Consider the following 26,628-nt stretch of genomic DNA (forward strand, 5'->3'; position numbering starts at 1 on the left):
CCTCTCTTTTCCAGTTTGGAAAGCACTACCTAGTACTTCCTCCCTAGAATTTTTCCAGTGGGCCACAGTGAGGTTTATGAGTCCATTATGTGATCCATACATACTCTTGCTCATAGATGCAAAGCCCAACCACTGAAAAAGGGGTTTGTCTATTATTTTATTCAAATTTATTTTATTTTCTCTTTAGTCTCTTCCACCTATCTTCTATCCAGGGGAGTACATTAATGGCAAAACCTCTGAATGCTGGCAGAGGGGAAGAAAGAATGAGAACTTGGTTATAAAAAATCTGAGTCAATCTCCTGAGTGACTGGGGAATGCCTTTCTTCATTGATACTGGCTCTGAGGGTGCTCTCTCTGCTTTTCAAAAGTTACTGATATTCTCCAATTATCTTCCCTACTCCCAGTAAGATCCAGAGTGCTTGATTATTTCTCAATTCCATACTCTCAGAAGAGCTACACTATTACAGGTAGCCTCTGGCCAGTTGTTCAGGCAGATCCGAGGAGAAGCAACTGCAAAGAAATTAAAATATATCTTCACAGTGAATTACTGACAGTTAAATTTCAAGCACTTAATATAGGAAGGAAAAAAATGTTTTCTCTTGACACATCCCTAGACCCTTCTTAAAGAAGAGGCAGATCAGACAATCTTTTATTTATTTTCTTATTTATTTATTGCTTTTTGGGTCATACCTGGCGATGCTCAGGGGTTACTCCTGGCTCATGTACTCAGGAATTACTCCTGGCAGTACTCGGGGGACCATATGGGATGCTGGGAATTGAACCCGGGTCAGCCACGTACAAGGCAAATGCCCTACCCGCTGTGCTATCACTCCAGCCCCCAGACAATCTTTTATTTTAATGTTCATTTATATTCACTTATTTTATTGAGGCCCGGGTCGGCTGCGTGCAAGGAAAACGCCCTACCCGCTGTGCTGAAGTGATGGCGGTAGGACGTTTGCCTTGCACGCAGCCAACATGGCCAACCGAGTTTGATTCCTCCGCCCCTCTTGGAAAGCCCGGCAAGCTACCGAGAGTATTCGATATGCCAAACACAGTAACAACAAAGTCTCCAATGGAGACGTTACTGGGCCCACTCGAGCAAACCGATGAACGGGAGGGCCTTTACCTTTACCTTTTATTGAGGCAATGTGATTTTACAAAGTTATTTGATATTGAATATCAAATGCATGCAATGTTCCAAACCAATCCTTTCACCAGTGTCCAGTTTTCCTCCCTCCCCTCAGTTTGCCTCTATGCCTGGCAACTTTTCTCCCCCTTTTAGGCACTGTGGTTTACAATACTGCTACTGATGTGGCTTCATGCATTCCACTTTACCCCCTTCCGGTGCCCCCTCTTCTTCAAGAGTGACCACTTCCCTTAGGATCAGACAATCTTGGCCAGCCACAAAGCTGGACCTCTATTTTTCTAAGAAGCAGGGATATTGCTAAATATAGTTCACTGCTGTGTCTAGGATTTGGCTCTGTCTACATCTGGCTATTTGGAGGCGCTAGTGATTACTTCCAGCAGAGGTAATCAGGGATTAGCTAATTCCCTGGAGAATTGACATCATTATTAATGCAAGGCCACGCGATTCATTCTTAAAGGGCGGTCACGGGACAAGATGGTGCGAGCTGAGTGAGTTGGAAAAGGCATGCACAGGACCATGGACATGGGAATCGCTCACAGCCAGGTGCAAGGGCCGGTCGCATTCGCTCCCAGGAATCCCGCGGGGCTTTGTGAATCTCCCTCACACCTAGAGTTGAGTTGCAGCCGGGTGTTAAAGGCTCAGCGCAGGCTCTGCGCTCAGCAGGGACGCTCACCTGCGCCTGAGGGGGAGGTGGAGCTAAAACCGGGGGTGGAGCTAAACTCGGGGGTGGAGCTAAACTCGGGGGCTGGAAATAAACCTGGGGTGGAGCCAAACCTGAGGGTGGAGCTAAGCCCAGGGGTGGAGCTAAGCCCGGGGCGGGGCTGGCGCGATGACGTCACGGGCACGCCGCCGCCGAGCCTCGGCATCCCGGAAGCGGCGGCCGTGGGGGAGGCCGAGGAGGTGCTTGGACCTGGGATTCCGGCGGCCCCGGCTCGGACGGGCCTGGAAGAGGCTCCAGGGCCCAGCGGGCCTACCCGTGCCGTGGCCGTCGCCGCCGCTCCCCTTCCCAGCCCAGCGATCGGGTAGGTGCGGTGCCACCCCCGTGCGCGCCCCCGTGTCCCCGCCGGCTGTGCCCCGTGGGGCGCCTGGACGCCGCGTGGGCTGCCACCTGCTGGCCCCGCCACCTCGGGCGTGGCCTCCCCCGGTTCGGGCCGCGGCGCCCATGGGGCTCTCCGGGTGGCCGCGAGGCGGTGGTCTAGGCCCCTGCGGGCGCGGGCCTGCTGCCCGCCATCCCGGGCTCCTGCTGCGCCCCCCGGGCTAGCACCCCAACTCTGCCCGCGGGGTTTTCGGGACCCCGTGACCTCTGCGTCCCCCTCCGCGTCCCCCTCCGCGTCTGAGCGCAGGTCAGTGCCTGTGGGTATGGCTTATGTCACGGGTCGCCCAAGACCCGCCGCCTCCTTTCTGCTCAGCGTCCCCCGTCGTGGGTGCGGGGAGGTGACAGCAGCTTTTAAAGGTGACCACTGCCTCGGGATTCCAGGAGGGGTCTCGGGCAGGGGGCCTGCAGGGAGCTGCTGGGAGCGACGGACTGGTCAGGGTCCAGGACTGGACTGCAGGAAGCACCAGAGGCATGGAGCTGTCCTTTGAGATGACGCATGTCAGGGAGAGTATGGAACTTTACACTGAGTGGACAGGTGTCAGTTTCTGGCAGGGCCCTCAAGTGGGGACTGGGGGGGGGGGCAACTGAGATCTCTCTCTGCTAGGGCTGGGAGGCCAACCCCTGAGAGAGGCGTGGACACAAACCTAGCCTAGGGCCCACTGATCTGTCCCCAGACACCCCTGAAGGATGAGTGGGCACTAACCCTTACCAGGGACCGCTCAGTTATCCTGGGACATCCCTGGGGATGAGTGGGCTGTGATCTGGACCAAAGCCCACTGAGTAAGTTATCCTAGACACCCCTGAGAAGCAGCAGACTCTAACTTAGTCCAGAGCCTGCTGTTATCCCAGGCTGGTCCTGAAGGAGGAGTGGACACTAACCTAGCCCAGAGCATGCTGGGACACGGTTTATCTTGAGAATGGGCACATGTTGGGATGGTTTGTGCTCTCGGGAGGGGGCTGGTGTGGGGCAGAGAACTTCAGGTATAGCCTTCCCAGGTGGGCTTGGTCAGTTCCCTTGTCCTTGCAGAATGTCCTTGTCTTCCGTGAAAGGGATATTCCCACCGCCCAGGAAAGGGGCATTCCCACCACCCAGGTTTGCTCCAGGCACCGCAGGAAATCGCCCATGGTCGTGGGCATCGACACAATGCAGGAATTATGGTTACAGGATGCAGACGGCTGAGCGTGAGGGGAGTGGGCCGGAGGCCAGCCCCACTATCATGTCCGAGGCACCCCCAGAGTCTCCACCCGCCCCTGCCAAGTCCCCAGCAGCGTTTGATCTCTTCAACCTGGTTCTGTCCTACAAGAGGCTGGAGATCTACCTGGAACCCCTGCGGGACGCGGGTGACGGTGTCCGGTACTTGCTCAGGTACAGACTTGTCAGGTTGCTCTGGCTCGCTCGGCCTAGGCCTCTCCCGTTCTTCCTCCCCCTTTCAGCCAGTGGCCCACTGGGCCTTGTAGTCCTTGTGAAGCGCTGTTCTAGGAGGTGCTCTGGGCATGGGGCTTCTTCCCAGCCCACCCTGTGTCTCGGGCTCATTGGGTCGGCAGGCCCTGGGCGTCTAAGCAGGGTTTCTGCTATGTGACTGCCGAAGCTTGCATCACTCCCTTGACTTGAACATGTGGACCTTCTTTTTCTCCCTTTCAGGCTTTTTGCTTTTCTTCTCTCCCTGTCTCAGTGTAATTAATATTGGAATCAATGTATCATTTTGAATGAGTTAAAGAAATACAAATACTTGAGAGGAAATGGGCACTGTTTTCACTAATAATTTTTCACCTTGGGATTAGGGATTTCAAATTTATTTGTTCTTGTTTTACTTTATCCTGGGTGGAGCGATAGCACAGCTGTAGGGCGTTTGCCTTGCACGCAGCTGGCCCAGGTGACCCAGGTTCGATTCCTCCACCCCTCTCAGAGAGCCCGGCAAGCTACCGAGAGTATCTCGCCAACATGGCAAAGCCTGGCAAGCTACCCGTGACGTATTCGATATGCCAAACACAGTAACAACAAGTCTCATGATGGAGACGTTACTGGGCCTGCTCGAGCAAATCGATGAACAACGGGAGGACGGTGCAGTGCAGTTACTTTATCCTGTGTGTGCCTTATGGTTCATGCTTGGAATTGTGGTACTGGTGGGTAGTGTGTGGGTCGGGGGTGGGGGAAAGCAGGTGAATTTTGCATTCTAGCTCTTTGAGCTATCTCCCCTGTTCTAATTTATTTTTTCCCCCTTTTAAAAAATAAAAGCCCCCAGGACTCAAGAGTCCTGGGGCCATCCCTGGTGATGCTGGGGAATCCGACTTGAGGTCTTACTCTTGCACGGTACATGGTTTACCACTTGAGTTGTTTTCCTGGTCCCTTCTGCTTTGATTTTTCTCTTCTGTGATCTGATTGTTTGGGGGCCGCTCCTGGTGGTTCTCCGGGATTACTTCTGGTTCAGTGCTTGAAGTCACTCCCAACAGTTTTGCAGGGAACTTGAGGTGCTGGGGAGTAATTCCTGAGTGCAGAGCTGGGAGTAACTCTGAGCATCTCCAGATGTGGCCCCAAAACCAAATCAACAAAACAAAAACCTTGTTGTTCAGCTGCATATAAACTCTGTGTGTGTGTGTGTGTGTGTGTGTGTGTGTGTGTGTGTGTGAAGAAGCTTCTAATTTTCATCAGATTCTCCTAAGGATGCTTTAATATGAATGAGAAAAATGGGTAGGAGGTCAGGTTAACCTCTTGAGTATTCATTCTTCCTTTAGTCTGGAGATAGTGGAAGATTTATTATTATTATTATTATTATTATTGTTATTATTTTCGCATGCTGGGGGTCAAACCAGGGTTGGTGGCCTGCAAAGCGTGAACATTCACCCCTGTGTTATCTCTCTGGCCCCAGGGAAGGAATTTTTCTGGGGACCCACACCTGGAGGTCCTTAGTGGCTACCCTGGCTCTGTGCTTGGGGGCCTGTCATTACTGGGAGAGGGCCGTGGTGTGGGGACCCAGCTGGGATTGGCCATGTGCCTTACCTGCTGGACTAGCTCTTTGGTCCCAGGGAAGGTTCTTACTGTCTGGCCAGGGCCCTAATTTTTCGTGTTCACTTTGGAATCCCTTTAATTTATGGCAGGACCCCTAGGAATGTGCAGGTTACTGCCCCCGAGCAGTGATTTTTGCCCTGTTGCCCCATCTTTATTGAGTCTGTGTTCCGGCACGGATAGGGAGATGGCGGTGGGGCTCATCTCCGGATCCCATCGCGAGCTGAATTGAACCTTGGTCTTTAGGGGTGGGGCGGCCTCCGGAGGGGGCTTGCTGGTGTTTACACTGTCCGTGTGCCCACACGCACGCAGCTCTCTCTCTCTGTGCCTTGCCAAATTAAACACGTCTTGACCTTCTCTTCTGCCCGTGGTCCATTGGCCTCTTGGTTCTGATGCGTGAAGAGTGTTTCCATCTTGTGAAATTAGAAATCTGAGGCTGTAGTGGAGAAGCTGGACTGCGAGTTGGGTTGGGCCTGACCTGCCCCAGGAGCTGTGGTCTCGGGTCTGCTGGGACGGGGAGCACTGGCCTGTGAAAGTGGCTGTCAGAGCAGCTCGTGCGCTTGATTGTTCTTTCCTGGGTAAAGAGGATTTGACTGCAGAGGGACCTAACCTTGAGCTTTTCTATTAGGTCTGGGACCTGGAGCTGCAGTAGAGTTCTTTCTTTTTTTCTTTTTTCTTTTTCTTTCTTTCTTTCTTTTTTTTAATTCCCCTTCCTGTCCCATCCCATCCCTTTGTTTTGTTCTCATTGCACACTTGATTTCAGTGCTTGCACACTTCGGGCTGCTTGCTGGGGCTCTCTCTGCTCGTCCACCCTTGGTTACAACGTGCAGGGCCTTATGGGGCTGGGGGTCCTGTGGGTCATGCTGCTGGGATGGTGCTGGGCACATGTAGGCTGTGCTGAGGAGCACGTTGTCACCGAGCTCTTCCCAGGTCCTGCAGTAGATTTTAAGAAAATCCCTCTCTCCTAGCGCCCCTACTCGAGTACCTGTGTCTGGTGTGGAGAAGTCAGATAGGATGAGAGAAGCTTTAGTGATACATTATTTCTGTTTTTTTTTTAAGCTACCGAGAGTATTCGATATGCCAGACACAGTAACAACAAAGTCTCCAATGGAGACGTTACTGGGCCCGCTCGAGCAAATCGACGATCAACGGGAGGGCCTTTACCTTACCTTACCTTATTTATTGAATCACTGTGAGAACAGTCACAAAGCCTTTCAGTTAAAGTCTCAGTTGGTCATACAGTGATCAAACACCTGTCCCTTCACCAGTGCACATTTTCCACCACCAAGAACCCCAGTATACCCCCCTTCCCCCCCTCTCCCCGATACATTATTTCTAAAAGGACCTTTAGACCTGACTTTTACTTTGCTTTTAACCTTGAAGAGGCTGCTAGTTCTGAGACCAAATAAGTGTAGTAGGAGTGGGTTGAGTTTTAAGGAGAAAGGCAGAGAGAGATCATTTCATTTCCTTACTCGTGACTTTTATTTAAAGGAATGAAAGAATGTAAATTAGTTGACCTCATTTAGTAGCTGTGAAATACCTTGATTAGGCTTAAAGAAACTGCATTCACGTTCAGGATGCATTGATTGCAAGCCACTGATGCACTTACCACTGCTCTTCTGAACAGTGGCAGTTCCCTTTTCCCTCCTACTGAATGTTCTTTATCAGGGATGAAGGCAGCTGGGTTTGTCATCCTGATCTTCTTTCTCTCCTCTTTTGGGGGCTTCTGAAGTGCCATTTATTTATTGGAGTGGGGGTGGCCGGGTCTGTGTGTACTTCTGTCTGTTCAGTTCACTTAGGGCACGATTGGTTTGTTTTTGGGCCACACCCAAATGATGCTCAGTGCTTACTCCTGGCTTGGCACTCAGGAATCATTCTTGGCAGTGCACAGGGGATCCTATGGGATGCTGGGGGTCCAACGCAGGTTGGCTGCATGCAAGGCAAACTGCCCACTGTATTATCACTCCAGCTTCCCCATCTTCATATTTTTGTATATTAAAAGAAAAAATTGTTCTCCTTTCCTTTTGAACTAATACGGGTTTAAAGTAACTTGAATGAACTCAGGACATTCTAGAAATAAGTCTCAGATGGGTTTAAAGAATTCCTTCATATCTCATTTCACTGATTTTCCTACTGGAAGAATATAGTTTCATATCTGTGTTCTCTTGGATTTGTAAAAGAATGAAGGCCGGTCATTGACAGCAGGCAATGAGGATTATCTGGGTTCCTCACGGGTGTGCTGTTGCTTCTTCCTGTGTCCTGCGGGTTCCGAGGAGAGAGCCTTCCCAGAGGGCCCCTTGCCAGCGCTTGCCTGACTAACTGGGTCCTTCAGATGTTCATGCTTCTGCTGGTCTCACCTTGCTCAAGGGTCTCCTTTGCTGCACCCAGAGATGGGGATTCAGTGGGTTCCTGTGAGTAGGGGATCCCAGGAGAGAGGCATCTTCTTTTTTTTTGAAAAAATTTTTTTTTTTATATTTATTTATTTTATTATTATTTTTTTTAAATTTATTTATTGAATCACTGTGGGAAAGGTTACAAAGCTTTCAGGTTTATGTCTCAGTCATGCAAATATCAAACACATTTCCCTTTACCAATACTTATTTTTTCCCATGAAGAACCCCAATAAAACCCCACCCCCACCCCTCCCCGTCCCTGTGAGGCAGATGAATTCTAGTTAACACTCTATCCGCTTTGATTAGATTGTTTCAATAAAAGATTCACCACTATTATTTAGAGTTTACCCCCCCCCCCCCAAATCAGACATGCTGAAAAAGCATTGTGAAGTGATTTGCTTTCTACAGCTGGGTTCAAGAATTAAATGTTGGTTTTGGATTTCTGCTATTTTACCTATTGACCCTGGAAGTATTTCTACTGAAAGTCAGATAGTTAAGAAATTGGTTTCTGTGTTCTGGAGTCGTGGCCGTGCTGGAGAGCCGCTCGTGGGGGGCAACTGGTGGCCTCGGTAGGGCGTGAAGGGCGGAGCGAAACGCCCCCCTTCCCATGAGGTTTTAGTCGCCCCCACACTCCCGGCTCATACCTGCTGTCCACAAGGCTCCCATGTGGCCGCCATCTTTCTTTCCAGAGAGGAGAGGGCGAATGGGGCAACACCCTTTCCCCTCCGGCAGACTTGATGGGCTGGATCAACGCATAGTCCGTTCACTTTTCTGCTCCAAGCTGCTGGGTTCTGCATTAAGTCCTTGTGCTTCTGGGGCCATGGCCGTGCTGGAGAGCCGCTCGCGGGGGGCGACTGGTGACCTCGGTAGGGCGTGAAGGACGGACCGGAACGCCCCCCGACCCATGAGGTTTTAGTCGCCCCCACTCCCCCGGCTCATACCTGCTGTCCACAAGGCTCCCATGTGGCCGCCATCTTTCTTTCCAGAGAGGAGAGGGCAAATGGGGCAACACCCTTTCCCCTCCGGCAGACTTGATGGCCTGGATCAATGCATAGTCCTTTCACTTTTCTGCTCCAAGCTGCTGGGTTCTGCATTAAGTCCTTGTGCTTCTGGGGCCGTGGCTGTGCTGGAGAGCCGCTCGTGGGGGGCAACTGGTGACCTCGGTAGGGCGTGAAGGACGGACCGGAACGCCCCCCTTCCCATGAGGTTTTAGTCGCCCCCACACCCCCGGCTCATACCTGCTGTCCACAAGGCTCCCATGTGGCCGCCATCTTTCTTTCCAGAGGGAGGAGGGCGGAAGGGAGCAACACCCTTTCCTCTCTGGGCAGAAATGATTGCCTGGATTAACGCATAGTCCTTTCACTTTTCTGCTCCAAGCTGCTGGGTTCTGCATTAAGCCCTTGTGCTTCTGGGGCTGTGGCCGTGCTGGAGAGCCGCTCGTGGGGGGCAACTGGTGACCTCGGTAGGGCGTGAAGGACGGACCGGAACGCCCCCCTTCCCATGAGGTTTTAGTCGCCCCCACACCCCCGGCTCATACCTGCTGTCCACAAGGCTCCCATGTGGCCGCCATCTTTCTTTCCAGAGAGGAGAGGGCGAATGGGGCAACACCCTTTCCCCTCCGGCAGACTTGATGGCCTGGGTCAATGCATAGTCCGTTCACTTTTCTGCTCCAAGCTGCTGGGTTCTGCATTAAGTCCTTGTGCTTCTGGGGCCGTGGCTGTGCTGGAGAGCCGCTCGTGGGGGGTGACTGGTGACCTCGGTAGGGCGTGAAGGACGGACCGGAACGCCCCCCTTCCCATGAGGTTTTAGTCGCCCCCACACCCCCGGCTCATACCTGCTGTCCACAAGGCTCCCATGTGGCCGCCATCTTTCTTTCCAGAGGGAGGAGGGCGGAAGGGAGCAACACCCTTTCCCCTCTGGGCAGAAATGATTGCCTGGATTAACGCATAGTCCTTTCACTTTTCTGCTCCAAGCTGCTGGGTTCTGCATTAAGCCCTTGTGCTTCTGGGGCTGTGGCCGTGCTGGAGAGCCGCTCGTGGGGGGCAACTGGTGACCTCGGTAGGGCGTGAAGGACGGACCGGAACGCCCCCCTTCCCATGAGGTTTTAGTCGCCCCCACACCCCCGGCTCATACCTGCTGTCCACAAGGCTCCCATGCGGCCGCCATCCTTCTTTCCAGAGAAGAGAGGGCGAATGGGGCAACACCCTTTCCCCTCCGGCAGACTTGATGGCCTGGATTAATGCATAGTCCTTTCACTTTTCTGCTCTAAGCTGCTGGGTTCTGCATTAAGTCCTTGTGTTTCTGGGGCTGTGGCCGTGCTCCAAACTTAACTCTGACTTTCAGTGAGAAAGATTGGGTGGTTTACTTCTCATTGATCACTTTGTATATAGAGAGATGTCGCTCGGCCGCATAAGCGGCCGCGCGGTTTTGAGAAAAAGTCCTCGTTCCCGCATACTCGAGCTGTGTTTGTAGAGATTTCTGGTCACCGGGGTTCCATCTGGGGGAGGCGGGATGCGGCACCTACTCCATCTGGAACTTGCGGGTGAACTCGGCTCTTTTTGGAACCTGTTTTTTCTTTTTTTTTTTCCTCTGGGATCCCGCACCCTCCATGTGTTCTTTCTCTTATGCTTAAGGCTTCAAAGATGGCGCTGGGGGGCGGGCTGTGGGCGTGACTTCCGGAATCCGAGGTTACCTGGGAGGTGTAGTCCGGCAGATTTGAGAAAAAGTCCTCGTTCCCGCATACTCGAGCTGTGTTTGTAGAGGCTTCTGGTCACCGGGGTTCCATCTGGGGGAGGCGGGATGCGGCACCTACTCCATCTGGAACTTGCGGGTGAACTCGGCTCTTTTTGGAACCTGTTTTTTCTTTTTTTTTTTCCTCCGGGATCCCGCACCCTCCATGTATTCTTTCTCTTATGCTTAAGGCTTCAAAGATCGAGAGGCATCTTCTTTTTTTTTTTTTTTTCCCTTTATTTTATTTTATTTTTTTTAAAGTTGTAGATTTACAATTTTTTGTGCTTTGGTTTCAATTATACAATGATCAGATACCCATCCCTCCACCAGTGCCCATTTTCCACCACCATGGATAATATCCCTCCCACCCCCATCCCCCCATCCCCCCGTCTCTGTGGCAGGGCAATCCCCTGTGTTCTCTCTCTCCTTTTGGGTGTTGTGGTCTGCAAAAGAGGCATTGAGTGGCAAACATGTTCAGTCCATAGTCTACTTTCGACAAGAGAGGCATCTTCTTAAAAATCTCCGGGCCCCATTTTCTTGCTCCTGTTCTGGGAGACTCCCATGCACAGTGCTCCCTGCCTTCCTGTTGGTGGGAGTGGCCTTCGCAGTGACCAGACTCTTGTGTTGCAGGTGGCAGATGCCTTTGTGTTCCTTGCTGACCTGCCTGGGCCTCAATGTCTTGTTCCTCACGTTGAATGAGGGTAAGTGCTGCCCCCAGGGCCAGGCTGCTTTTGTCAGTGGGTGTGGGGAGGGGTTCCCAGAAGCAGCATTTCTGGGAGAGGGCGTCTTCCTCCCGACTACTGGTGTACACAGGCCATAGTCCTGGCTGGACAGAGGGCTGACCTCAGGCCTGTTCTCCAACCTGTCTGTGGTGGCCTGGTGTTCTTCTCTGAAGGGCTTTCCTCAGAGGGTTCCTGTGGCAGAGACGGGATCTGTGGGTGACAGTGCAAGGGCCCAGCAGTCACTTGAGCTGCCGCCAGGGTGGTTTTTTTCTTTCACTGCTGGTGCAGTAATTCTTCAAGCTGATGCAGACTTCTTTTGGGGGAGGCGTGACATAGCTCGAGGGTGCTGGGTAGATTGGGGACTTTTTTTTTCTTTTTGGGTCACACCCGGTGATGCACAGGGGTTACTCCTGGCTCTGCACTCCGGAATTACTCCTGGCGGTGCTTAGGGGACCATATGGGATGCTGGGAATCGAACCTGGGTTGGCCGTGTGCAAGGCAAATGCTCTACCCGCTGTGTTATCACTCCAGCTCCAGATCAGGGACTTTTACCACCGTTGTTTTTCTCTAGCTCAGCAGTTGGGCCCAGCAGGGATGGTCACCAGCAGTGAGGTCAGGGGGGTAGCTGTAGGGATCCTGGGAGAAGTGGTGCCTGTGGGCCTTTGACCATCTGGTGCGCTGTCACCCAGCCTGTCCCTGGGTGGAGCTGGTGGATGGCTGCAGAAAAGTCAAACCCCACTGAAGTTTGGGAAGGACCGGGGTGGAATGTCCTGACTGACCGGATCCTTCATATGTTCATGCTGCCGCTGGCCTCACATTGCTCATGTGTATTTTCTTTGTTGCACATGAAGACAGGGATTCAGTGGGTTGAAAATGGACCCAGTTTGCAAAAGACCTCATTCTCTTTATCAGTAAGGCTGTTCTTCATCCACTCAGAACTCGGTTACCCTTCCTAGGCTGTTAGAGTTTCTAAACATATTCCAAAAATAAATCAGTTTATATGACAGATACTGGGCTAGAGAGATAGCTCAGTGGGTTGGAGCACATGCTTTGCATGCTTAAGGCCCAGTTTTGGTCCTGGACACTGCATGGTCCCTTGAGCACTGCTGGGAGTGACCCCAAGCACCAAGCCAGAGTAGTCCCCTGAGCACCACCAGGAGTGGCTCCCAAACAAGACAAACCACATGACATATTCAACGAGTGTTTACTCTGTGCCCAGAATGCCCCTTCCTGGCTCGCCCCTGAGAGAATCGCCTTTGAAGATTCTCTCAGCTTCACCATTTGTCAATGCAGTATCCTAAGAGCCGGGGAAAAGACCTCCAGGTCAGAATGTCAGTCACCAGTCAGTAACTCCCCGCAGCCAACCCCCAAGCTTGGGCTTCCCACTATGGACTCACAGTTTGATCATGTGGGAAAAACAGATGTCGGCCGACAGCAGTGGACAAGTGAAGCCCAGTCCTCACGCACAGAGGAGCCTGGGGCCGCTCCCACGCTGTGCCACTGAGGACGTTCTCGGGTGCCAGAGAGGGACGGGGAGACAGAGGAGGTGGGAGAGCTGGTGTGGGGGCGTCTAGCCGCCCACGGGGTTCCGGCCCAGGTGGCCTGCTGACATGCCCCGGTTTTGGTCTCCCAGGTGCCTGGTACTCCGTGGGGGCCCTGCTGATCTCGGTGCCCGCGCTGCTGGGCTACCTCCAGGAGGCCTGCCGGGCCCGGCTGCCCGAGAGCGAGCTGGTGCGCAGGAAGTACCACAGCGTGCGGCAGGAGGACCTGCAGCGGGTTCGCCTGTCCCGGCCCGAGGCGGTGGCAGAGGTGAAGAGCTTGTGAGTATGGCAGGGGCTGGGGGATGGGGAGTGACCCCCGTAACAGCATACCCTGCTCAGCGTGCCAGCCCTGAGCCGGGCTCTGTGTGGGGAACCCCCACACACTCTTTATTTTATTTATTTTTTTTTCTTTTTGGGTCACACCCAGCGATGTTCAAGGGTTACTCCTGGCTCTGTACTCAGGAATCACTCCTGGCCATGCTCGGGGGACACATATGGGATGCTGAACTCGGGTCAGCCGCGTGCAAGGCAAACGCCCTCCCCACTGTACTATCACTCCGGACCCCCCCACACGCTCTTTCCTCTCTTTTTAACCGTTCTGGGGGCCACCACTTAGTGATGAGGGAGAAGGCTCATGGCAGCTTGAAGGGGATCAGGCCGGGACCCATATTCAGATCTCAAGGGTGCAGCTTGTGTACTTTCCACTAAAGAAACATTTAGGGTCCTGACAGAGCAGGTGCACGTATGAGACATTGGCGGGTTCCAGTCCCAGCTGTCGTCGACTTGCCCAGTAGGAACACGGGACCAGGTACCCAGCCTGTGAAATGGGATAATAACAGGTGTCCCTCTGCGGTGGCTGTGAAGAGGTGTCTGTTGAACAGGTGCCTGGTGCCTGAGAACTGTTCAGTCACGGCCACTGCAGTATGGCACATGACTGAATAGTTCAGCTTCCTGAGTATGACGGAGCCGGTGCTTCCAGGGTGCCGTCTATTGAGTGATGCCAGCTGTGACAGCTTCAGTGGCAGCTGGCGTCTCCTGAGCCTTCTGGGACCCACCGAGCTCTCTCCACACGGCAGTGGGCTTAGCTTGCCTCCCAGGCTACTTGGACGTCTGTGGAGCCTCAGAAACACAGAGGCCTGGGGCCGACCCCGGAAACGCTCTTGCATTGTGGGGAAACTCCAGGCAGTGCTTGAGTGCCACCAGGGCCTCCTCCCATGGTACAGGGGAGCCAGACAGTGCTGGGGATCAAAACCCGGGCCTGGCACATGCCTGGCATGTCCTCTCCCACCTGATCCCCGACCCTGGCCCCAGTTATCTGGAGTGAGACTTGCATCTGGGATTTTTGTTGTTGTTCATTTGTTTTTGTTTGGTTGTATTCAGGGTTTACTTCTGGCTCTGTGCCCAGGGATCACTCCTGGCAGAGCTCAGGGGGCATTTGAGCTACCAGGGATTGAACCTGGGTTGGCAGCGTGCAAGATTCCCTACCCTCGGCACTATTGCTCCAGTCTCCACTTTGCTTTGGAGTGACTTGAAGCTTGCAAATACCAACTGGAGGAATAACACAAAATTCTATCTACCCTCTATTTAGATAGAAAATGGTTCTATCTTAGCACATTGCTTATCTCTCTATGCTCAGACAGTATCTTTTCCTTTCTGAACCATTTGAAAGTAAATGCAAACATTCTTTGTGGGTACCCCCAAATTCTTCACTTGAATTTCCTAAGAACAGGGACATTCTCTTCTGCATCTGCAGTCCCGAAATCAAAATGAGGAGCTCTGACATCAGTAACAGTAACATTTGTACGTCTGATAGTTCCTAGCCACATTTGTCATGTGTGTTTTTTTTTTTAAATAGAAATTTTCCTGATCCAGGATCCAGCACAGAATCATGTGTTACGTTCGATTTTTATGTTCTTTACTCTCCTGTGACTGAGAATAGTTACTCTGTCCTTATTTCTTGTGACTATGACGTTTTTTAATATGACAAGGTATATTGTACAGTCTCCCTCATTGGGAGTTACCTGATCAGACCCAGGCTGTGCCTTTTTTGGGTTTTGTTTTGGTTTCTGGGCCATACCCAGCTGTGTTTGGCGGTTACTCCTGGCTCTATGTTCAGGAATCACTCTTGGCAGTGTTTAGGGGATCATATGGGGTTCCCAGGTTCAAACCTGGGTCAGCTGTGTGCAAGGCAAGCATCCTATCCTTTGTCCTACCACTCTGGCCTTTTTTTTAAAAATTTTTATTAGTGAAACACCATGAGGTACAGTTGTAGACTTACAAATTTTTGTGCTTGGGTTTCAGTTATACAATGATCCAGTACCCATCCCTGCACCAGTGCCCATTTTCCACCACCATGGGTCCCAATATCCCTCCCACCCCCCACCCCCCTCTGGCCCTTTTCTTGATATATCTGTTTGTCTTTTTAATAAAGCACCATGATTTACAAAGTTATTCATAGATGAGTTTTAGACACACAATGTTCCAGCACCAGTCCCACCACCAGTGTCTTCTTCCCTCCTCCAGGATTCTCAGGTTCGTCTCAACTCCTCACCCCCCCCCCCCACCCCCCCAGCCTGTCATCCTTATAGGCACATTTTTGAGTTTGGTGTTGACTCTGTGGTTTGGGTATTTACCTAAACTACTCATTTATCTACCCCTCCAATGTGCCCAGATCCCCTTGACCCCTGCCCCTCTCTGCTTCCTGTCTGCCTCTTCTTCCTTTCCCCCCTGAGTTCTTTCTTTCTCTCTCCTTGTCCTCCCTATATTTTAGGACCAATGGTGAGCGAGGCATCCTGCCTCTTTAAAAGTTTACATCCTTTTGTCCAGTTATTTTTTGTACCACAAATAAATGAGATCATCCTGTGTTTGTTCTTCTTCTGGCTTATTTTGTTTAACGTGAGACCTTCCAGTTCCAACGATGTTGCAGCAAATTGCATGATGTCGTCCTTTGTTACCACTGCGTGGAATTCCTTGGTGTACATCTTCACGACCCACTTCGCTATTGTTGGACACCTAGGTTATCTTAGCTAGCATATTAAGTGCTGCGTGAATAATGGTGTGCATATGTCCGCAAGGGTGAATGATGAGCATTATTAACTGGCATTCTTCTGTTACCCATGTGAACTCAGATTTCTGATTCTATTGGACAGGTCATGCATTCTGGTCTCGGGGGCTGCCCACATTGCAGTGTCCTGTGGGCTTGTAGGGAAGAGTCTACGTAGGGATGGCAAGGTCTGCACGGCAGTATGGTCACTCTGGGATGTGCCCACTGATGGCATGACCCAGTTACACATTTCTTTGACCTTATCCCTGCCTCAGGTGCTACTTGGCGGTGCCTATTATTACTGTTTATGCAGTCTCAGGTTGGCCAGTAGGGGGAGTGCTGGGAGCTGGTGCCCGTGTTCTTCCCATGGTGCCGGCTGTTTTCTGAGCTGTTTTCTGAGTGTGGCTTTGTCTGCAGGACAGCTCTGTATTCAGGTTCCCTTACTCTGCCTGCCCGGCCTCTGTGATCAGCCCTTTCTCGAAAGAGACCAAGGTTTGGGTACCGCGCTCTTTGCTCCTGGGGGCGCATCTATTAAAAAACCGCGGCAACAGATACCGGGCAGTTGTTGGTGTGCGTTGACCTTACGCCTTGGGTGGCCGCACCTGGTCTGCCTTTGCCCCTGCATCTGAGTGTACCCAGCTGTGGGCCTCTGAGAGGGGAACTGCTGCCCTGCCGGCGTCAAACAGTTCAGTAGCCGCAGCGGCAGCCAGGATAAGAGTTTCTGTCTTAGTGCGGATGCCGGGCCTGCTGGGAGAGGCGGGGGTGGGGGGGCGGAAGGGGGCTTCTCCCGAGCCCTCCGTGTCTCCGGCTGTCCCTGAGCAGCAGGGCTGGTGAGTGTGCCGGGCCGGCCGGTGGGCTCACTACTGCCCCTGTGCCCCCAGCTTGATCCAGCTGGAGGCCTTCCTGAGCCGCCTGTGCGGGAGCCTGGAGGCCGCCTACCGCGTGCTGCACTGGGAGAATCCGCTCGTGTCCTCGCAGTGAGTGGCCCTCTCGCCCCACCGGGAGGAGGGAGGTGGGAGGTGGGGCCCAGGGAAGAGTGTTGCCCAGCTCCTGTGCCAGACCTTGCTCCTGTGCCCAAGGAGTCGCCCAGGCAGGAGAGGGACCCGTAATTGCATCCCCTCATGCAGCTCGGCCGAGCCTGGGCTGTGGAGGCGGAGAGCCCCCCCCCCCCCCCCCCCGTGGTTGGGACTCGCTCTCTGTACTGTGTCCTTTCTCTCCAGTGTTGGGAGTGGCTCTCGCCATTGTCTGGGACGTTTTTTTGTGTTTATAATAGATTAATGTAGTCAGTGAGCAGACTGTAACTTACAGACCACTTTTACAAGCTTTTTTTTTTTTTGGTGTTTTTTTTTTTTTTTTTTGCATCACATTTGGCGATGCACAGGGGTTACTCCTGGCTCTGCACTTAGGAATTACTCCTGGTGATGCTTGGGGGACCACATGGGATGCTGGGAATCGAACCCAGGTCGGCCGCGTGCAAGGTAAACGCCTTACCCGCTGAGCTATTGCTCAAGATCCAGGAGGGTTTGTTTTGCAGTGCCAAGGGTGAATGTAGACTGTGTGTGTTCAAGGCATGTGCATTACCCCTGAGCCACATCCATGGAGGTTTTTGGGGCTAATTTGTTAATAGTTTAGTCAATGTCTCCTTTTTTTTTATTCTTTTGGGTCATACCTGGCAATGCTCAGGGGTTACTCCTGGCTCTGCACTCAGGAGTTACTCCTGTCGGTGCTCAGGGGATCATATGGGATGCTGGGAATTGAACCCAGGTAGGCCGCATGCAAGGCAAACGCCCTAACCGCTGTGCTATTGCTCCGGCCCCTCTACTTTTTTTTTTTTTAAATAGAGTGACTTTTTAATTTAATTTGTATTTTGACTCATACAAGTTTAGTTACATATGCTCTCTTTTTATTTGCCTGCTTTCTACTGTTTATTTTTTTTTTCTTTTGGTTTTTGGATCATACCCATCAATGCTCAGGGTTGACTCCTGGCTCTGCACCCAGAAATTACTCCTGATGGTGCCTGCGGGACCAGATGGGATGGCAGAGATTGAACTTGGGTTTGCAGAGTGTAAGGGTGTTGTGCCTGAGTTTCGGATCCCCAATTGCAGAGAGACCAAGTCCACACACGATAATGCAAAAGGAACTTTTTTGCTAGCTCAAGCTAGGGTCCAAGTCTCATCCAACACAGTGGCAACGACAGGGACCCCCGACTCCAAATCACAAGTGGTTTATATTGGGCTCAGTGTTCAGAAGCAATTTACATACTGGTCTGTTTTTAGCATTGGCCGTATTACAGTTAGACAACAGTTTCTCAGTAACAGTTTGTGGTGTTTCCAAGGAGGGCACAGTGTCCCCTCGTGACCAGCCAGACCCAACTACCCAGTTCCTTATCTCGGCGAATTACTCAACTGAGAGTTTACCAGAAATCGCAAGTCCTGCTTCGGGGAAACAGACACTGAGGCCTAGTTGAGACTTAATGTTAGCTGCAGCCTATCATGGCGTTCATCTTGCTCTCACAAGGGAAGAGCCCTTCCCGTTGGACTCTCGCTCTGGCCCCCACTCAGTTGCATTTTGTCTTTGACTGATGCTAGACCACTACTTTCCGTTTATTAACTGTGTCTGCCCTGTCATGCTGGGCTGAGCGTCCAACCGCACTGTACAAGGACCTTGCCTGGGGTCACACGGGAAGTGGCTCAGACTCGAGTCTGTGTGTCTGTGAAGCTCAGAGCCTGGGCCTCTGAGGAGTGGTGGGTGTGGAACCCTGACCCTCTCCGTGGCTCCGGCCTCAACCACTGATGTGGTCCTCCCTTATGTCTGCTTGGGGTCAACCAGCCCGGATGTGGAGGGAGTTGTGAATCCATCCACCCTGTGCAGTTTCCTCTTGGCGGGCAGGCGGACCTTGCTCATGGGCTGTGCCCCGCGCCCCTCTGGAGGAGCACCCCGCTCTCGTTCCTTCCCATTTCAGGGGCCGCTGCTCCCATTGTTTTCTCTGTCCGTGTAGGTTCTACGGGGCCCTCCTGGGCACAGTCTGCCTGCTGTACCTGCTGCCGCTGTGCTGGGTCCTGGCCCTTGTGAACAGCACCCTCTTCCTGGGCAACGTGGAGTTCTTCCGAGGTAAGCCCTGGGCTCGGGCCAGGGGTGCCGGGGCCGACCGTGGTCCTGCCCTTTGTGCCATCCGCGAGGGGAGAGGGACACTCGAACTCCATCACTACGGGTAATGACTTTCCGCTTCAGACTCTGGTGGCTCTTGGTGTCGAGGGAGGGAGAGAGGAGGGACCTTCTCCTGGGGGTGCTCTGGGATGCAGCCGCCTGGGTGATCCCCGTGGATCCGGCTGCTGTCTGACTCTGAGCTGGGGGCGACCTGGAGAGGCCCTGGGTCCCGGAAGCTGGGCTCATCCACATGTTGGACGGGGGGCTTGATTTGTCCGTTCCCCCCCACCCCCGCAAGGGCCTGGGGTGGTAACTCATTATGGAAGCGTCATTTACTGGGCACTTTCTGCATGGACTCTCTGGAACATGCTCACGGGAGGCTGTCACTTTGTCACTTCTCGGGTTTGCCTCGGAGGCTTCCTTCCGGCTGTGTCAGGGAGGTGGTGCCGGTGGTGCAGCCAGCCTGCTGCAGAGGCGGTTGCCCCCCAGCGCCCCTCATTCCATTCTGCTCTGCTCCCACCCCATCCGCCTCGCCTGGGTAGTGGTGGCTGAGTGCAGAGCGTCCCTGCAGCGACGCCTGAACCCCGGCCAGGAGGAGCCAGCCTGTGAGAGCCCACCGCCGCCGGCCACTGTCGGGAGGAGCACGCTGCCCGACTACACACCAGTGTCCACGCCCACAGAGGTGAGTCTCGATCCTGGCACATAGCGCCTGCAGTCCCAGTGCCAGCTTGCCCATTGCTGCTGCTGAACACGCACAAACACACACACACACACACGCCTGAGCACACTGTGCTGCACGTACACATGCACATGCACACACACACACGTGCGCGCGCGTGCCCGCACAGAGCCCATACCTTGCGCAGCGCTGATGTCAGCGATACTAGTCCCGCCCTCTTTGTTGAGCGCTGACTCAGCTGTCCCCAGCACTTGGTCCATGTGGCCCCAGGGATACAGCCTCTTCCTGAGGACGTGGCTGTTCTGATTTCTCGAGGAGAGGTAAGGGCCCAGAGAACACCCCCAAGATTTAGTGCCAGGCCCCCAGCCTGAGCTGCTCACAGGACGCTGCTACAGACCCACCTGACGCTCTCCACCCAGTGGCTTCCTGCCTCGAGGCCTCGGTGGGCAGCGGCACACACTCAGGGGGGCTGGCAGGGCTGCCATCTCTCTCCTGGAACAGTGTCTCTCTTGCCAGGAGCTCACACCGGGCAGCATCGAGGAGGCAGAGGAGGCCGAACCCGACGAGGAGTTTAAAGACGCGATCGAGGTGGGTGGTCCTGTCCTGCACCCCCACACGGGCAGGGGCAGAATGGGGGTGATCCTGAGCCCTGGTTTCTCTGACTGCCATGCCTGGCTTGACAAAGTTCTTTGCGCTTGCCACGAGAAGCCAGGCCCGGCTCTGAGCAGGGAGGGGTCGGGCACGTCCATGTTCTTGCTGCTGACCCATCATCTGGGGCTCAGGTTGGGACTGGGGGGCTGGGTGGGGGGGTCAGGAGGCCTTCTGCAGAGCCCGCAGGTGTGGCTGTGAGGAGGGAAAGGCCCAGGGCTGCCTGGGCTGGGGCCTTTGACCCTGAGGCCGAGGGAAGGTTGGAGGGAGCAGTGCTTGCTCAGAGTCCAGACTTCCCTGACTTCAGGGCAGTGGCTCACCCTGGTCACTTGCAGAACTGTCTTTATTCAGGTCCAGATGATCATTTGAAACCTTTGAAGCTAATACTTGGGGCTGGGGCGGGGTGAAGGGGAAGATTTCAGTGAAAACTCTGGACTGTCACTTTTTTTTCTGGAAACCCAGCAGCTTTGGGGCTGGGTCTGCAGGGGCCCGTGCTGCTGAGCAGTGGCAGTCTCCTTCAGACTCATATGTCCCCCTGCCCTCCGCAGACGAGCCTTCCCTGTGGTGGTGCAGCTCTGGGGGGACTCATCTCCCTCCTGTCTCTCTACAAAGTGGGGTCTGCAGGAAAGGGGTGGGGTTCCCCGAGCCCACGTCCCTTGGGTCTCAGCCTCACCCATGTGGGTATTCTCTGTCTCAGCTGCTCACGAGCTGGAGACACAGTTGTAGCCTCTGGATCATCGTGGTGGTGATGGTGGTGGTGGTGGTGGTGGTGATGGTGGTGGTGGTGGTGGTGGTGGTGGTGATGATGGTGGTGGTGGTGGTGGTGGTGATGGTGGTGGTGGTGGTGGTGATGGTGGTGGTGGTGGTGGTGGTGGTGGTGATGGTGGTGGTGGTGGTGGTGATGGTGGTGGTGGTGATGGTGGTGGTGGTGGTGGTGGTGATGGTGATGGTGGTGGTGGTGGTGGTGGTGGTGGTGATGGTGGTGGTGGTGGTGGTGGTGATGGTGGTGATGGTGGTGATGGTAGTAGTGGTGGTGGTGGTGGTGGTGATGGTGGTGGTGGTGGTGGTGGTGATGGTGGTGGTGGTGATGGTGGTGGTGGTGGTGGTGGTGATGGTGATGGTGGTGGTGGTGGTGGTGGTGGTGGTGATGGTGGTGGTGGTGGTGGTGGTGATGGTGGTGATGGTGGTGATGGTAGTAGTGGTGGTGGTGGTGGTGGTGATGGTGGTGGTGGTGGTGGTGATGGTGGTGGTGGTGGTGGTGATGGTGGTGGTGGTGATGGTGGTGGTGGTGGTGATGGTGGTGGTGGTGGTGGTGGTGGTGATGGTGGTGGTGGTGGTGGTGGTGGTGATGGTGATGATGGTGGTGGTGGTGGTGGTGATGGTGGTGGTGGTGGTGGTGGTGGTGATGGTGGTGGTGGTGGTGATGGTGGTGGTGGTGGTGGTGGTGGTGATGGTGGTGGTGGTGGTGGTGATGGTGGTGGTGGTGGTGGTGGTGGTGATGGTGGTGATGGTGGTAGTGGTGGTGGTGGTGGTGGTGGTGGTGGTGGTGGCGGTGGTGGTGGTGGTGATGGTGGTGGTGGTGATGGTAGTAGTGGTGGTGATGGTGGTGGTGGTGGTGATGGTGGTGGTGGTGATGGCGGTGGTGGTGGTGGTGGTGATGGTGGTGGTGGTGGTGGTGGTGATGGTGGTGATGGTGGTGATGGTAGTAGTGGTGGTGATGGTGGTGGTGGTGGTGATGGTGGTGGTGGTGGTGGTGGTGATGGTGGTGATGGTGGTGATGGTAGTAGTGGTGGTGATGGTGGTGGTGGTGGTGATGGTGGTGGTGGTGGTGGTGGTGGTGATGGTGGTGGTGGTGGTGGTGGAGATGGTGGTGATGGTGGTGATGGTGATGGTGATGGTGGAGAGTCTTTTGGGCATTTCCACCCTTGGCAAATTTCAGCACCCTGTTTTCCATCATCACCCGTTTGACACAGAGAGCTTAACTGAAGCATGGTTTCCTCAACAGTGTGCTGCCAAGAGATCTTGCTCTGTTCTCATAAATCACGACCCACTTAATCAGCTGCACCCAGTTGCAGCAGCAGTGGGGCAGAGCCTTTCCCGGCAGTTCTCTTGAGCTTGTTAGCTGTCAGGGTCCTTTCGGAGGGAGCTGTTGGTGTCCTCTTTGGGACAGGCTTAGATGGGACCCAGAGTTGCCTCCTGCGTCTCCTCTTGGGGGGCCTCGCCTGCTGCCTCCTCTCTGCTACCTCTCGCTTTCTCTTTCTCTCTCTTTTCTCTCCTCTCCCCCCGCGCCATGGGAGACAGGAGACCCACTTGGTGGTGCTGGTAAGTAGGAACCTGGGGGAGGTGGGCAGGGTCTGGGCAGGGGGAGGCTGCACTCAGGGATCCTCCTGGCCGTGCTCAGGGGACTACACGGGGTGCCAGGGATCAAATCTTGGTCAGCTTCTCCACGCCCTGGGGGCCTGCCAGGCCAGGCGGGGGCACTGGAACGTGCTTTTCTCCGCAGGATGATGACGAGTGCGCCCCGTGCCCGGTGGAGGATGAGCTGGTCCTGCAGGACAACGGCTTCCTGAGCAAGAACGAGGTGCTGCGCAGCAAGGTGTCGCGGCTCACGGAGCGTCTGCGCAAGCGCTACCCCACCAACAGCCTGGGTAGGGCTGGGAGGCAGCAGGTGCCTGCTGGGGGAGGGGGGTGGGGACAGGGCTGGGGGCTCAGGCTTCATCATTCCGGCCTTTGGCTGCCCTCTGCGTGGGCTCCTGCAGTCAGGAGGGATGTCCAGAGGCAGGTCTTGGGCTGCAGGTGGGCCTCCGCCCAGTGGCCGTGCCAGGACCCTCTCCCTCTCCACTACTTCCTATCTGCCTTTGGGGTGGGGTCCCATCCCTCCTGGCGGGTCTGGAGCAGCTCCCCGCCTAGGGTCTGACCCAGCCTGGGCTGAGCTGGGCTGAACTGTGACTTCTGTTTTCCAGGGACCTGCACGGGCTGCTCGGCCACCTTCTCGGTGCTGAAGAAAAGGGTGAGTCTCCCCAGGGGGGCTTTGCAGGGACCCGCGGCGAGGGCGGGAGTGGGCTGGCCACCTCAGGACCCCCCCCCCCCCCACCTTCTGTGGCCTGTCACTTGGTGTCACTCCCTGGTTCCATGGGTCAGAGCAGCAGGCATGCGGGAGAGTGCAGCTGCCCCAGAGTGGGGGTGGGGGGGGGGCGCAGGGTTGATGGGGAATGAGGAGGGGGCCTGGTGCTGACGTGACCTTGCTTGCGGTTGCAGAGGAGTTGCAGCAACTGTGGGAACAGCTTTTGCTCTCGGTGCTGCTCCTTCAAGGTGCCCAAGTCCTCCATGGGGGCCACAGGTGAGCAGGGGCTGCTGGATCGGGCAGCGGGGCAGGGACCAGCGGGCAGCGACCAGGGAGGCAGTTCCATGGTAGATGCTTGTCTTGCAAGTAGGAGGCCCCTCAAGGAAAAATAAGGGGGTGTTGCGCTGTGAAAGGAAGGAGGTGAGGGCACTAGCCAGTTAGTCAAGGCCCTGCGACTGGGTCTGGCCTGTAGTCACGTCTCTTTCTTCCTCCTTAACAAACGAAACCCGGAACGTCCTGCGTCAGAAGGAAGCAGCACCGACAGAGCCCTTTCTCATAATTTGCCACACGTTACACAAAAAATCGTTTCCTTTTATGGAAATGATCATAAATAAACCTTGTCAATACTCACTGTAAAGAAACCATAGGAAATTAGACCAGAGAGATTGTCCAGGAGTAAGGCACTTGCCTAGCACACAGCTGACCTGGGCTCGATCCCCAGCACCCCATATGGTCCCCCAAGTGCCACCAGGAATGATTCCTGAATGCCGAGCCCAGAGTAACCCCTGAGCACGGCCAGGTGTGGCCCCAACTCATCCCCCCAAATATAAAATTGTTGATCAGCAGAGGGAAAAGCATCATTCCCAGGTTCTCAGAGACCACTCCCAATCGCTAGAGAACATTCCCAGTCTCGGAGAGTATTCCCTATGTCCCAGAGAGCATTCCCAGCTTCTGGAGAACACTGCCAGTCTCAGAATATTCCCAGTCTCTGGGGATCATTCCCAGTCTCAGAGAGTATTCCCAGTATCTGGAGAACATTCCCAGTCTCAGGGAGTATTCCCAGTGTCTCAGAGAACATTCCCAGTCTGAGAGGGTATTCCCAGTGTCTCGGAGAGCGTTCCCAATCTCTCAGAGGACAGTTTGGCATGAGCCCTTCCTGGCTGCCGGTGCAGGACAGGAGCACGTGTCCAACCTGAAAGCACTTTTCATCCCACTCTGTTAAGATGCATCATATTGAAGCAGGTGCTTCTTACCCCTTTGGTCATGCAAGTAACACATCCTCCAGCTGGAAGTCATAGAAATTACAGAAGTCATAGAAGTTACAGAAACTACAGTTAATAAGAGACATTATCCCGCAACCTCACCATGCAGAGCTAACCACAGTGAGGATACTTCCCTCCAGATATTTTATTGAAAACGTACTCCCACATGTTCAAAGACGTTCTATTGGCACCAGCATCATCTCCAGTTGTGGAACCCCTGGGAGAGGTCAGCTGTTGGCCTGATGACCCAGAGTCCCCTATCGGGGGTGGGGGGGGTGGGGGAGCGAGGCTGCCTGGGGCAGGCTTGTGAGTGGTCAGTGTGGGCGCGGGCTAGTACTTTGTGCCTGGGAAGGTGCTTCTGGCTTGCCGGGGAAGCCACTCAACGGTTCTTCTTTTCAGCCCCCGAAGCGCAGAGAGAGACTGTGTTTGTGTGTGCATCCTGTAACCAGACGCTGAGCAAGTGAGCAGAGGCCGGGCTCCTCGCTGGCACTGGGCCTGGCCGCTGGAGACCCCACGTCTGCTCCCCGGCACTCTGGAGCGTATGTGGGGCCAACATGCCCGACTTCTGAGTAGGTTTCCTCTCCTGCCTCGCTCTCTGCATCCGGAGCTGCTGGACCTTCAGCTTCTGGGGCTGCACCCTTGTCCCCCGATGGCCGCCTGGCCCCACTCCTGAGCCCCCCATGGGAGAAGAGTCCTCCAAGGCCTGGCTCAGTTGCCCTGTGCTTGTCAGGCTGTGGGAACTCCGCAGGGCAGGGAATGCCCACTGGAGGGCAGTGGTGAGCCAGGCCTGCTAGCCCAGAGGACTCCTAGCACCAGGGCCTCTCTGCAGGCCTGGGAGCTCGGAGACTGGACACCTGGCAGGGAGGTCCTGCTGCTGGCAGGGTCTGGGACAGCCGTACCCCAGCCCTCAGGAGTTCTTGGTTTCCCCCTTCAGAGGGCAGGGGCAGGGCTGCCGGGACCAGAACTGCTTCTGGAGACAGGGGTGCCTTTCCCAGCCCCCCTATCCTCCGTGGAAAGGCCTTTGGAGTTAGGCTGAGCAAACCCATGCTCAGCCCGCCCACTGCCAGTCGCTCCTGCTCTCCCATGCCGCCCTGGTTAGCAGCTGGGCCCCAGGCTGGTGCTGAGGCCGCCCCTGCTGCAGGACGGCCTCGGTGTGGAGCAAGGACCCCTGGGCTCCCACTGCCTGCTGTCCCCCCACCCCACGCTGCCCCCTGTGCCGGGCGTGTCCCCCTAAGCCGTGAGCAGGCTCAGGCATCCCTGGCCCCCGGGGCCGCCCCGCTCCTCCTGTATTTATTTATTTATTGCGTGGTTCCCGGGGGAGATGTGGGCCTGGGGGGGCTGCACTGGGTGGACCAGGGGCGCCTGCCCAAGGTGGCTTCCCCGGAGCTACCCATGGGGTGGAGACATCTGAACCTGAGCAGGGACCCCGGAGGCAGGAGGCACAGGACTCCCCCCGGACAAGTCTAGCTGTGAGGGGTGGGGTCGGGGGTAGGGTGGGGTGGGGGCGGTGTCGCTCAGGCCGGGGTTGGGGGGCGGGGTGTCTGCGCGTCCAGGGGGCCAGGCGGGCCTGGGCACACCCTTGCTGCGCCACAGATGCCCTGCGCTGTATTCGCCCCGTGCAGGGCCGGGGAGGGTTGTCAATAAAAAGATCTCGCACAGCTGAGCTCGTCCTGGTTCTTGCACTGTCCCTCCGTCTCGCGGTCCCGGCAGGGCTCAGCTGGGGTGGGGTGGTGCCTGCTGAAGGGATGGCGGCAGTGGGTGTGTGTGGGGGGGTCCCGATGCCTGAGCACAGGCCAGGGGTGGGCGCAGCAGTTGGGTGGGATGGACACGAGGCTCCGGACCGTGAGCCGTGCCCCAGGGCTCGGCTCAGGACCAACACGGGCCCTTTCCAAGAGGGGATCCATCCAAGGGCAGCTGAGGCCCAGCCAGGAGAGGACGGCTCTGAGATGGGGTGGGCAAGGGGTCCCTCTGCTTGCCCTGTGTGGGGAGTGCTTGGGTCTCCTGGGCTCTGAGCGTGAGGCTCCCAGCAGCCAGCATGTGGCCTTGGAGGCAGGCCCGACTCCCCACTAGGGGCTGGAGGGTGGGTGTCTGCGCAGTGGGAGAGGGCGGGAGGAGGGGTCTCAAACGCAGTTGAAGAGCTCAAGAAATACTT

General features: G+C 55.1%; 1 protein-coding gene across 2 annotated transcripts; it reads left to right on the forward strand.

The window, feature by feature from the left end:
• Nucleotides 1-2,001: 2,001 nt before the first annotated feature.
• Nucleotides 2,002-25,940, forward strand: ZFYVE27 (zinc finger FYVE-type containing 27). 2 transcript variants are annotated; one of them, XM_056120506.1, is made up of 13 exons: nucleotides 2,002-2,169; nucleotides 3,409-3,609; nucleotides 11,001-11,071; nucleotides 12,726-12,912; nucleotides 16,558-16,653; nucleotides 18,675-18,787; nucleotides 19,366-19,505; nucleotides 20,019-20,090; nucleotides 22,452-22,472; nucleotides 22,654-22,798; nucleotides 23,114-23,160; nucleotides 23,409-23,490; nucleotides 24,876-25,940. In XM_056120506.1, exons 2-13 carry the CDS (start codon nucleotides 3,410-3,412, stop codon nucleotides 24,938-24,940), a joined length of 1,239 nt encoding a protein of 412 aa, XP_055976481.1. In that variant the 5' UTR covers nucleotides 2,002-2,169; nucleotide 3,409; the 3' UTR covers nucleotides 24,941-25,940. The 2 variants fall into 2 exon arrangements, with proteins under 2 accessions (XP_055976481.1, XP_055976482.1); XM_056120507.1 differs by lacking the exons at nucleotides 2,002-2,169; nucleotides 22,452-22,472 and having other exon boundaries at nucleotides 3,376-3,609.
• The last annotated feature ends 688 nt before the right edge of the window (nucleotides 25,941-26,628 follow it).

The sequence above is a fragment of the Sorex fumeus genome, unplaced genomic scaffold (genome assembly GCF_029834395.1).
Source record: "Sorex fumeus unplaced genomic scaffold, SorFum_2.1 ptg000043l, whole genome shotgun sequence".
Taxonomy (NCBI): Eukaryota; Metazoa; Chordata; class Mammalia; order Eulipotyphla; family Soricidae; genus Sorex; species Sorex fumeus.

Coding starts and splice junctions, on each gene's coding strand:
- ZFYVE27 (XM_056120506.1), top strand. CDS start 3,410: ATGCAGACGGCTGAGCGTGAGGGGAGTGGGCCGGAGGCCAGCCCCACT. Junction 3,610..11,000: donor GGTGTCCGGTACTTGCTCAG/GTACAGACTTGT, acceptor CTTGTGTTGCAG/GTGGCAGATGCCTTTGTGTT. Junction 23,161..23,408: donor TCTCGGTGCTGAAGAAAAGG/GTGAGTCTCCCC, acceptor TTGCGGTTGCAG/AGGAGTTGCAGCAACTGTGG.